The sequence below is a fragment of the Lingula anatina genome, chromosome 4 (assembly GCF_051362555.1).
Source record: "Lingula anatina isolate TDL-2025a chromosome 4, LinAna3.0, whole genome shotgun sequence".
In the NCBI taxonomy this organism is placed as follows: Eukaryota; Metazoa; Brachiopoda; class Lingulata; order Lingulida; family Lingulidae; genus Lingula; species Lingula anatina.
This window is the reverse complement of record NC_141770.1, coordinates 11,884,239-11,897,346: the sequence shown is the minus strand read 5'-3', so window position 1 is coordinate 11,897,346 and position 13,108 is coordinate 11,884,239. Positions and strand designations below refer to the sequence as shown.

General features: G+C 37.6%; 1 protein-coding gene across 1 annotated transcript; it reads left to right on the top strand.

The window, feature by feature from the left end:
* The first annotated feature begins 228 nt into the window (after positions 1 to 228).
* On the top strand, positions 229 to 12,723 carry LOC106155258 (beta-1,4-N-acetylgalactosaminyltransferase bre-4-like). Its single transcript, XM_087011678.1, has 7 exons — positions 229 to 597; positions 2,935 to 3,146; positions 9,128 to 9,315; positions 9,952 to 10,074; positions 10,642 to 10,746; positions 11,202 to 11,355; positions 11,648 to 12,723. Exons 1-7 carry the CDS (start codon positions 255 to 257, stop codon positions 11,732 to 11,734), a joined length of 1,212 nt encoding a protein of 403 aa, XP_086867804.1. The 5' UTR covers positions 229 to 254; the 3' UTR covers positions 11,735 to 12,723.
* Positions 12,724 to 13,108: the final 385 nt, after the last annotated feature.

The following is a 13,108-nucleotide window of genomic DNA, read 5'->3' as shown; positions in this document are numbered from 1 at the left end:
GCTCATTAAAAGTTTGGCATAGTTTAGTGACTTTGTAACTTTGGCATTAAATATGCAAACATTTGATACTAAAGCTACAACTACAGAAAGGTGCAGATAATGTATTTATAGAATTTAAAAAATGAAAAAGAGCGCGGACGGGGACGTTACACAGAGAGAGAGAAAGACAGAGAGCGAGAGAGAGAGAGAGAGGTGGGGGGCGGGGAGACGTGACGTCAGTCAGCTCTCAAGGACATCAATGTCTAGATGACTGCATGGTTTTCTGGTGTCAACACGCAATGGCAGAAAGATGCACCTATAAAATGTTTGTGGGCTTGTCAGTTTATCCAAGGATTCTATGTAGATCTACTTGTAAGGGAAGTTTGACTTCATGGTACCCTGTATTCGTTGCTTTAATATTGGTGCTGTTATTGGTGTTACAGCTGTCGATGTCGGTTTTGCTTAAGACGGATGATCGTCCTACTGATAATTACGTACAACATGTTGTTAGGAAATTAACGGACTTGGAGTATGCTAACCTTGAAGCCAAGTCAGTATCTTCCAACAGAGCAGGAAGTAACATCATAGACCTGTGTGATGCTTTTCCTCATGGTTTAGGTAAGAGCCCATCCCCCCATTTCAGGTACCTCTGACCTTCCCGTTATATTTTTGCATCGTCCTAGACTTTCTCTCAAGCCTGTTTTGAATTGTAGTTACTTAGTTGTATACTCCATTCATATCGCTCACGTTAAAATATAAAATTTGACTAATAACTTCATGAAATTTAGAGCAAAAACATGACGCGTGCCCCTTAGTAGTTTAATCACTCTCTTGCTTTGTATAATGAGCGTCGTTTTATGTATGCCAAGGGTTGCTTGCAGTCTAAAAGTTCATTTTATGTCGTGGCATACTTTTATTCATTTTATGTCATTGTAAGTTTGCTGAAACTAATGGTTGACATGGAGAATTGACCTAACTTTCAATTTAATGAGACGAGCTGACGAGAAATGAGAACATGCTATTGTTGCCCATTAACCTACTTAATGTTACCTTACTGATGGCTTGACTATGTATACTGTGTATATATATACACGTTAGGTACCTTTTTGTTCCTATAATATAATATATAGAAGAAAATGGGGAAGAGAGTTTAGATAGGCTGACATTTTGTGATAATTTCTGTGTGAAAAAGATCGAAAGATAAAGGATTTTCAATAAATTAATCAGAATTAAGTACAATGAATACACCAAGGGTGTAGGGAAAACTAGAAAGAAAGCTAGGTGATAGCGTTCGCTCGGTAATTTTGAATAAAATACCTACTTGGTAAGGGAGCCAGCTCAACTGTGTTAAACCCGGTGTAATATGATTCTCCCTTTGTGCGGGTTAAAATGCGTGCTGAGGTTTTTTTTTAATCCACTGCATTTTTTTGTCCGTGCCTCGGTGCAACCATGGCGTATAGAGTTGCATGAATCTAACCGACAGGTAATCTTAGCAAGTATAACTATTGCCGCAGAGGATTGATCCAGGTAATTTCGAATAGCACCAATGTTTCAGATGCTAAGGTTACATGATTAAGTGATATTTGATTAGATATTTGTCCGTCCACGAAGAGTGTGGAAACGACATAGACACCGAGGCTTTCACGTGGGCTATAGCAGTGGCGGATTTAAGGAGGGGGGGGGGGTCCTGACCACCCCCTTCGATTTCTGAAAAAAATCACACCAATGAAATCAGAATTTTGACTAGCTGAGTCATAGTTCTACACCGTAACAAAAGGCACCTCTCGCCCTCTAAAATACCAATTTTTAGGGGCCCTTCATCGAGCCCCGAACCCCACGCCAAGGGGGGGGGGGTCGGATTCGCATCCGCGGACACGCCTTCAAATAATCCTGGATCGGCCCCTGTAAAGGGTTCACCACACTGGTGTTTACTGATAATTTCAGTTGTAGTACCAAAGGATACAAGCCTAGGGTGTTTATTGCAGGAGTAACTGTTGGCTAGAGTAGTTGCAATCTAAAAAAAAAGCAATTTATTAGAATATATTAACATATATATATATACTAATGACCATTGAATAATGACGGGGAAGTGTGCTAGGAGGTAAGTGTTGGCATCTGGTAAAATCTTTTTCTGAATTTCATATTTTGCTAAATATTCGTTAGTCCTACCGGTATTATTAATGATTTAAAATATTTACATAAATTCTGATTTAAAGGTGCATATCATCACAGCAGTAGTGGATTTTCTTGACAAAGGAAAAAATTAAAACACCAAAGAAATTCTTATCTTTATTTAATACCACATTCACACTACATCCATCGAGGGCTAGGGGAGACAGGGGGTAGTTGGCCCCATGGGGTAAGTTGGACCCCCATCAAGTCTTTTTAATGAAGTTACTTTAAGATGATAAATTATTTCATTTGGACTCTCTGCCGACGCTTTCTTAGCACTATTGGATACGGCCACTTTACAAAATAATGTGATCAATTCTTTTACCCCATAATTACTTTTTCATAAATTGATTGGAGGCCAACTTACCCCGGGGTCCAACTAGCCTCGGTCTCCCCCATTAACTAATGTTAGACCATGTTTTACACGTAGGACAGACGAAACCAAAGTTTGTCCTTGAATAGTATGACCATATTTTTGGAGTTTTATGTCAGCGTGATATTAAAACATCTTCAAACTCGTCACAATATTGAAAAAAGATACACCATTGTACAACGATCGTGGTGCGATTAACAGCTAGTAGTCGTTAGTTGCGATCTACTTTCTGGTATAAACAAGGCCCTTTGAAGACTCTTACACATCGTTCTAATTGCAGCACTTACCATAAAACACCAAACCACCATTAGATTTGGCCATATCAACTTGCAAACATGCAAAAATTGCACATGACAATGATTTTCAGCCTATTTTTTCCTATTTTCTTTGTCTACAATCTTATTTTGCAGAGGGGAAGATAGAACCTTTGTCACTTTTAAAAACATACCCTGAAGTACGACCCGGAGGATTTTGGAGACCCACTGATTGTGAGCCACGACACACAGTGGCCATTGTTGTGCCATACAGAGACCGATTGGAGCATCTGGAAATATTTCTAAAATATATCCACACAATACTGTTCAGACAGAAACTAGAGTACAGGATTTTTATAGTAGAACAGGTAAGTTGTCCTGCATAAACTAAGAATCTATAAAGCTTGCTGAGTTTGGGTCAAATTGTGGAAATGTTTCCATAATCATATTTTAAAATGCTTTGTTGGTGTCTAATTCGTATGAGCAAATTCATATTTTATGCTATCATATCTATGTCCTCTACTGGGTGAAATATATTGTATTTAAGATATTACTATACGTTTGAAAAGGTTTTTAAGTCATATTTTTCATGGTTGTTATATTCTATTTCATCAAAATATCTTGTGATAAAAGTGATAAATCTTCAAAAGCCAGAGGAATATTTTAATTTGAAACTAAAATGTCGTAGTAAATACATATATAGTCTGATTTATATCAGTTAGCATTGAGGTTAATAAATCGAGACAAATGTTAAACATATCATTAGCGTTTCAAGCTCATACTGTACATATACATATATCTGGTCTCTTGTGCACCACAACTACCAGACATGATATATTTTCCAGCACTGTCAAGTGCACCCACCAACTTTACATTAAAGTGTGTCGTAAAGATATCACCTTTTCATTTTGTAAGTAGGCCGTGGAGATTATTCTTATTTACTGGAGCCATAAAAATGATCAACAACAATCCCTGTGGCACTGCATGCCATGAAAATTTGCACAAGGTGGAAATTACTTCTAAGCGATAAGGATAACATTCCATGCACCTGAATTTAGTTCGACATTTAGTATTAGTAATTGATAGATATTAATACAATAATTGGCAACAAAATTAAAATTGAAAAATCAGACAATATGATGAAGTCTCCATCCACTGCTTGAGCTAGCCAGAAAGAACAAACTGTTTTATCAATATTTATAAGTGAAGTAGATTTGATCAAGGCAACATAAATGTAGTATATGCTGCAACATTGTGACGTTGCTTAAGAGGCCTTAAAGGACCTAACCAGGAAGAAGATTGCACCTAACAACTAAACCAAACGGTCGTTGTGCAATGATTTAATTTTTTTTAAAATATTGTGACGAGTATTTTAGATGGTTAAATATCAAGCAGGCATGAAATTCCACAGGTGATCAAAAAACTGACAGGTGCATGTAGATTAGACTAGCTAAAGGGCACTGTCTGGGTTAGCAAAAAAGTACTTACTGCCTTACACACAATTTTGGGATAATAGATAAATATTCAGTGATCACTGGCTAAATTGCTCAGCAATTACAGAAATGTCATTTTACCGATGGCGTAATAATTACGGTTTTGGGGTTAAAATAATAAAATCGGTTTCTCAAATTTCTCCTTTATCTGAACTCCCAGGAACAACGTGTCAACACCATTTTAATGGCTTCGTTGAGTACTTCAAAATCCTGCCGTCGATTTTTCTTAAAAGCCTCACTTCAGGTTTTATCGTTAAGAAAGCAAAACAAAGCCTTTGCTCAATTATCATTTAATCATTTAAACCAAGATGACAGCACGAGAGTAAAGCCCATACACATGCCGTCACCTATGCCAATTTTCGTGATAATATCTTGTTCAGAGATGTTGGTTTGCCCCATACCGATTGCTCTTTCACCTCAAAATAAAAAAGTGACGATAAATGTGTTTATTGTCATTTAACGGGTCAACGATGACGTGTCTTAGGAGGAAGGTTGTTTGGGAGTTATGCAGGGGCCGCTGTATTCAAACGGTGTACAAATCACGTGAGAAGGAGAAACGATAATTCGAGGTCGATCAGCACTGCTGAACTGACACTGGTTCTCCACTTTATTCCTTATAAAATTGTTTTGTATAAAGACAATTGTATGAAGATATTGGTTGTCTTATGTTGTAAAATTGTCAGATTTATATAAGTAAGAACTGTACCAGGATTGGAATTGAATTGGAATTGGGTTATGCGGTAGATCTCACTCTAATGACTGGTGGCTTTTTATGTGATATTGTACTGTCTGTACACAGGCAGAGACACATCGATTCCTCGCAATTTATAAATAAATGATTTTTATGTTTGAAGATGAAATGGCTTTAGTCGTTGAGAGTTATTAGACGACAAATAATTTATATACGTTTAAGCATCAGTGAATTGGAATATAAAAGCTTTGAGGTGCCTATGCTAATGCTTAGCAACGAAAATATAAACGTCGATATTTTATATTACCGAGGGGAATTTTATTGTTTTTATCAGCACAAGGGTAGATGCATTACTGAATAATAAGATACAGGAAAAAACTCATTCTCGGGATATGGAAAATTGTAAACCCTTACTAAGCCAATTATGCAATTCTCAGTTCCAACAGGTATAGATAAGCTCCAATCTGACCAGTTCTCATTGATTGAAAGCTTCAGGCAATTTAAAGACAGATCTGCACTGATATGACAGGCAATATATTTATTTAGGTCCCGGTGTAACGAAACTGAGGGTCCGTGTAACATAAAGTCTGCCATTCATATAGTTACAGTGCTTAGGGTTAGTCTGACCTAAGAAGGTCAAAATCTAGAGCGAGGCTTACTTGCACAAATAAATGGGAAGCTGACTCTCTGTTATGGGGGACTCTCTGTCGCGTTACACCGACAAACAATAATTAAGTACAAACCATTGATAAAACATTTTAGACAAAGTAAAGCCAGGTGTACACACTGCAGAACAATAGAGAATATCCCAGTTTATAATTTCTCTTGAGCCATTGATTTGCTTTCTTAACTGCTTGAGAATCTGCCTTTAAATAAGACAATAAGTTGATAGATATGCTGGAATGTGTCAAATTTGGTGATAATCAAGAGTGTAGAGCAAAAACTTAGTTTGTTCAGCTATCTTATTTCAAAACACCTTTAAGTGATGAAAAAATAATCTTGCAATTACCATTAATGAACAGTCATGAAATAGGAGTGACATGAGAATATTTACACACACTGGACAAGAGAAGTGTCACCCCCTAAATCAGAGTAATAAAAGTAGGCAGATCTTGGGTAGTTATAATGCCTGGTCTACTTATAATGTGACTAATGAGTATAAAACCGCTATACCATGGAATTGTATTGTTGGTCTTGTACATGTACAGCAAATGTTATTCCTTTCTTCCTCCAATATGGCAATTAAGATACAGGCAATTATCCTACGGTTATAGGTGCAAGTTATTAACCTGAAGAGGCGGAATAAAAGCAATGTCATAATATCGATACAATTGAATTGTTCAGTCAGAACTATGCAGAGGGTCTGGTCTCGGTATAGAAACACTGGATCAAGAGACAAATTGCCTCTGATGGGTCGTCCAAGAAAAACTACTGGCCGTGAAGACCGACGACTAATTTTGATGTCCAGGTTGTCAAAGTTCTACATTGCTTGTCAGTTGACAACACAATGGAACAATTTCACACATAAGAATCTGTCTGTGAAAATTGCTAGGCGTCGGTTACATGCTCAGAGAGTGTATAGCAAGGTAGCAAAACTGAAACCTCTTATATCGTTACAAAACAGGCAACGTAGAGTAAACTAGGGTCAACAGGATCTGGCACTGGACAGTCCATGACAATTGGTCCTATATATTTTTTTCTGGTGAGTGTCGCATTTGTCTGACATCTGATGACAGATGGGTACGATGCTGGCGAACTGCTGGTAAAGCATTTAAACCACATGCACTGGATTTTCGAACCCGGAGCAGCATATTTATTATGGTGTGGGGCTGCATCAGCATCCATGGCGTAGGCAAATTGATAGTGGTTGATGGAAACATGAATCACTAGAAATATATCGATGTTTTGGAGTCAGGCTTGCTACCATCTATTACCAACATGTTTGGTGACAGGAATTATCCATTTGTTCACCAGGATTACAATGCTCCTTGTCACAGGCCCAGAGCAGTTGATCATTGGTTTGACCAACAGGACATTCGCAGGGTAATGTCCTGATGTCGTAAAAATGACATTTACTCCCAGAGTCCGGATGCAAACATAATAGAAAATGTGTGGAATGATATGTCAAAACTTTTTATAAATGCCCGTCTAACCAGCAGAGAATCTCTGTTTTCGTAGAGAAGCCCTTATATTCAGTGTTTCATGCTTGGGCCAGCATAAGCCCTGAACGCATCAGACAATTATATGAATCCTTGCCTCGTAGACTGGCACCTATTATTAGGTCACGTGGCTATGCCACTAAGTACTAATTTTGGACTTGAAACTGCATATTTTGGTAGAATGTATATTTTGTTCTCATTTTGTGATTTTTTTGTGAAATTTGATGTTAATAAAATGATACCAGAAGCATATCATTCCACAGTCATTTATCTCCCCCATAGTATTGGTTCAGTAGGGGTGACACTTCTATTGTCCAGTGTGTGTAGATATTAGGCTTGCAAAATACATTGCCATACCCTAACCAGCTGAGCACTAAAAAATAAGTCATAACAGTTATAATTCTAAGCTTAAATGCTATAAACATTGACAGTGTAAACAGTATGCAAGCAGTTTTACATGTTAGTACTGAACAGATAATGCATATTGAAAGATACATCGGGTCCACTCTCGGATGTCGTAAAAACGACATTTACAGTGTAATTTAACTTGAGTAACACCATTAAATAATAAGAAATGGGCAAAAACAATTAAATGTAATTAGATCAAATTCTTTAAGAACTAAATTTGAATGGCAATTACCTACCGCTGCCAAAGTTTAGCCGTATCTGATTATACCTATCTCTTACCTATTTAGTCTTATCTCATTATTTTACTCGTCGGAAGGGAGGTGGCTAAGCACGTCCGCATTTGTATGGTTTTACCTTTATATTGTTCAACTGTAAAATTGTCATGGAAAAAAAAAATACAATGCCCAATAATTCACTACTCCCAGAAATTCGTGCACTTTTTAAAATTTGAATGGACTGGGAATTCTGATACTGCGTTGCACTTTGCATAGTCAACACGAATATCGGTTTTTGAAACTACATACCCCAACTACCTGACCTCTCTTTGCGATATGAAACATTTCGATTATGTCAAGTCTGCATTTCTCAACATTTGTAAAACTGACATCTACATCGCTAAGGTGATCGTCTAAAGTGTGACTGGCTACTATAATGTCATCTAAAAATTGAAAGAGTGATTCTTTGCTATAATCCCCAAACTGCATTTTCTTAGAGACCATTCCCACAGTTATTTAGATCGATTATTGGTAAATATGCAGGCCAATCCAAATGTGGGATACCGCGCTGTTGCAGCGCGTCTTGCACGGACCATGCTTTCTGGATGGGCGCATTGTCCTGCACCAAAATAATTTTTCTTTCTGGATTTGCTTGAATGTGTGATTGTATGCACCCCAATGGTATTTCGTCTCTGTATTGTTGACCAGGGCACCTCCTTTGAATGACGTACGGTGGCAATTTTTCATTGTTTGGCTGATATGAACTGGTCCTGGTGGCATAATCGAACCAGATATCTTCATCTCTTGCGTCGGTTAATATTATTCTACCAGAAAGAGGCTTGTCCAATACATGAAGAGTTTGGCGCCATTTTGCTACCAGTTTGGACACTTGACTTGGTGCTACTTTTTTGTTGCCTTGCAATCTGTCTCTTTGGCACCCCATCACGATGGCTTCCCATTATTTGCCATCTGATTACCTCGTTGAGTCCTCTTCTAACCGTTGGTTGGTCCAAAATAACAAATTGTGCCCATGAAACTAGCCAAACTGGAAGCTCCTCATGGCATGGCCAAACTGTGTTTTTCGCAAGTGGCACCCCATTGCATATTCTATCGTGTCCAACAGTAAATAGTACTCTAATGTCACGGTCCAGTAAGTCAAAGTAAAAACAAGAGAAATATCTAGCTATTGTACAAATTTTGCCTCAATAAAAATTTTGGTTGCCGAGAAATTCGAGAAATAAGAAAGTGTTGCTTAACTTATGAGCATCAGTGTAAAATTACTTGCCACAAGCTTAGCGTTTCATTACAATTATAATAATGTTTGACAAAATGTTATATTATTATTCATTACAATATTTGACTTTTCCTTATTACCACTGCTAGGCTAAAGGCTGTACATTCAATCGAGGTATGCTGTTGAACATCGGGTTTCTAGAAGCGATGAAACACGGGAATTTTTCCTGCATTGTATTTCACGACGTGGACCTTCTTCCCGAGATGGATGATAATCTGTATAGCTGCTCCGTCACACCCAAACACATGTCCGTGAATATAGATAAATTTGACTACAGGTACATGTGGCTGTTTTTAAAGTTTTTTGGAGAATGCAAATAAAGTTAATTGCAATTACTCAAGAGTGCAACTCGAAATTATTTGGGATGTATTACTAAATTTGGTTTGATATTAGGCCTCCTCTTTTATTATTATTATTATTATTATTATTATTGAAAAAAAGAAACTCACAAAGCATACCATAAATGTAACCTGAGTTTAGAAACAACTGGAGGGGGTGTCTTCATTGTACCGATTCATATATTGTATGCCCGCACTTAGAAGTGGAACATTGACAGTGAAATGAAAATCTTTTTGATATGCATGTACATATCGGAAAAGAAGGGGAGCAGATCTGATCTGAAGCTTATTATATATAGTAATGAGAAAATATAACAGATTTTTTTTTAAATGTAAGAAATCTTTGTGTACATGCCAGACGCTGTTGTTGGCCTTTTATAGCGTTTGAAAAGTTCGTTCTGTTTTAAAATTAAGTAATTTGATAAGATATTCTATTAGGATTTTATATTGATTTTGGTAAATCCGCCAAGGGATTATGTTTCCAAAACCAGTCTTCTGTTGATGAGATGCTGAGAACTAAGAACTTTAATTGGATCATCTTTTCATACGTCTCTTTCTTACCTTTTCATTTGAAGAATACCGTACGACAGCCTGTTTGGAGGTGTTGTGGCATTTAGCAAGGATCACTTCAAATTCATAAACGGTTTTTCAAACAGGTATTTTGGTTGGGGCGGAGAAGATGATGATATCAAACGACGGTAAGTTCCGTGTCAATTGTTGATCGTCATGGGCTTACTCGGGCCTTGGCGACTAATCTTTTAGGGGCCGTTACCAATGAATTTTGTGGACCGAGCTAATGCACACTTACTTTATGGGGACTCTTGCTGAATGCAATAAGATTAACAGACTAACACGCCTCTTCTTGTTTCAAACGTATAATCACCAGCTTTTTTATATTCTATTAAACGCCAGGAGGAGGCAAGTAAGTCTGACTGAATTCAGCTTGAGTCCCCGTGGAGTTAGTGTGCATCAGCTAGGTACACAAAATTTATTGTAAATTGTCCTTTTAACGTTTTCTGATGACCTGCACCCGTTTTTGACGTAGCTGCCTTCAAAAACACAAATCTGCCAGTGTTGAGTTTTTTCATACTTCTTATTATACAATTATAAATAGATTAAACTCTAAAGCCAATACGGTTTTTGCTTCTTTATCTGATTGCTAAATAACTCACGCTTTTGTCCGTCTACAGTATATCCACCAGTTTTTCTATCTGTTTCTTCCGTCCGTCCGTCCGTCCAACTGTCCATGGTTCTTTATTTTTCAGGGTGGACAACCGTGGCTTAACAGTGATCCGGCCACCCGACAGTGTAGCACGGTACTCCATGCTGAAACACGGTGCAGAAGCCGGCAACAAAGCGAACCCAATAAGGTTTATAACGCTTTTAAGATATAGATAAATACATATATAGTAGTTCTCTTTAAAGCTATGATCATGTGTCACATTGGTGTAAAGAAGGCATTTTCACTAAAACGATGATGGCTTAATCACTTTCAGTACCCATAACGGGTATCCAGACCCATCATTCTCAGTATTTTTTTCCTTGTCGCAAACTTATTAAAAAAACTAGCACTCACGTGAAATATTTCTACTAGTGACATAACGCCACCTGTGTTGCTCTGAGACAGATGAAGATGGCCGATGGCACGCAGAAGTATTTCACGTGTGTAATTAGTTTTTTATATAGTTTTTGACAAAGGAGTATTTTCATTTCCACACGCTGTACATCTGACGCGCTTAAATGCATTGTAAAAATATATACCTCAGCCTAGAGTTCAGCACATACTGCAGAGACATGATTTAAGACTCCAAATATTCTCTTTTAGGTATTTTGAAATGAAACGTGCGTTGGAGGTCCAAAATGTAGATGGTCTCAGCTCAATGGTATTCAATCCCAATATGTACAAAGTACTGGATACAAAACTGATGGATCTATACACAAAAATAACCGTCGAGATTCACAAAATTGAAGTATTAAAGGTACCCTTTGTTTGTTTGTTTATTACGTTCTGTTAAAAAGCAAAAACAAATGAAAGAAAATAGCTAAACATAGCTAGATTTGTAAAGATATATTTGTAAGCGTGTATGCTTGCAGACGCAGATACACAACTCAAGCTTAAAATGATTATTTTAGAGATTTCATATCATCAAATCATTATTCTCAACTTAAAGTTGGACTTTTAATTCAAAGACGTCAAAAAAATTTAAAAAAAAGATGAACAGTCGATATCCACTTGAAAAATATATAATTTACTATGCGCATATTTTTCAGGTACTTCCAACTTTGTTCCCGATTAGGCCACGTCACCCTTGGATTTCTTCAAAATTTAGAAAATTAATAGCAATGGAGAAAGCTTAATTAGCATTAGCTCTGACCACCTGAAAAATCTGAATCAAACTAAAAAGAAAGTCTTGTGTAGATCCGTAGATAAATTTCCCGTTTCATATGTACATTCATATCTTGCTCACAAGAAAAAAAATTGAAGACGTGTAGTACTGGAAGACAAAACAGTACACCTTCAATATAGACACGGGAGTGCAGAGTTGGTTCTCCAGGAAATTGATCAGCGTACCACGAGCAGCAAACCACCAGCAATGTGCCAAAATTAGAAATACAACGCGAGACTAAACCCTAGATCACATTGACCACGAGCGCCGTACGATGAAATCGTACACGATTTTTTTTTTTTTTTTTAAAGATTTTTATGACATCGTAGGTGGCTACGGGCTACGGCGAGAATGTTTCGTTACGTGTGAGTACCGAATGTGCCATTTCGCCAACATGACTTCGAGGAAACGTAGGGAAAATTCGGTTTGTCGGTTGGAAAATGATTGTACGGAGCCCTTTCAATTTTAGTGCAGTTTCCGTACGCCTTCTGTGGGGCTTCTATGAAGATCGATGCGTTGTCGATGCAGATCTCTACGAGTTGTAAGCGTATGGTCAGGATGGTCAGAATGAGGAAACGCACAACTTCAAATTACATTAAGTTTTTAACATATTTACTATTGCAATGCCTCCTAAAACTACCAGATGTGGAAGAAAAATAAACCAATATTGAAAACCGGTTGCAGGGTAATCACAAGTTCGCACAGATGATATATGTTGCAAAATTATGACAGTAGCAGGCTCCACATCAATTCCCGTCTAAGAAGACAATGGAAGCGTTGTAGACAACTTTTAGTAAAATGGTACCTTCACAAAGAGCAGGAAACGTGTTGGCTGCTGCAATATTTCAAAGTTGGGTCTGTACTTTATCATGCATTCTGCTCATTTTACAATATATATCAAATTCGTTTTGTAATAAGCACTGTGATAATAACAATTATAAATTTGGATATGTTATGGTACTTGTTAATCTTCAAGTATCCCTTGACATTATTTTGCTACAATACTTGATCTCTTTGAGTTCGCAAGTCCTGTGCATTTACGGTCACACTGAACAAAAACATCTTTGCTACTTGCAATTGCCACCGGTTGCACAAAGTGGTTGGCGAGCTGTTGCTACAACTCGCAAAAGGGTTTCCTAACGAATGCTTAGTAAGTGTCTAGTTTCGGTGCATTAACGAGAACCTACGGGCGACCGAAAAACTTATTTGTAACATCGAACCGGTTGCTAACAGGACGCCGATTGAACTGCTATGCAACTGAATATGAGGTTTTCCCTCTGAGTGCATTCAGAACAGATGATCCGAGGACTAGCTCATCCACACACTAAGACCCCATTTCCAGAGA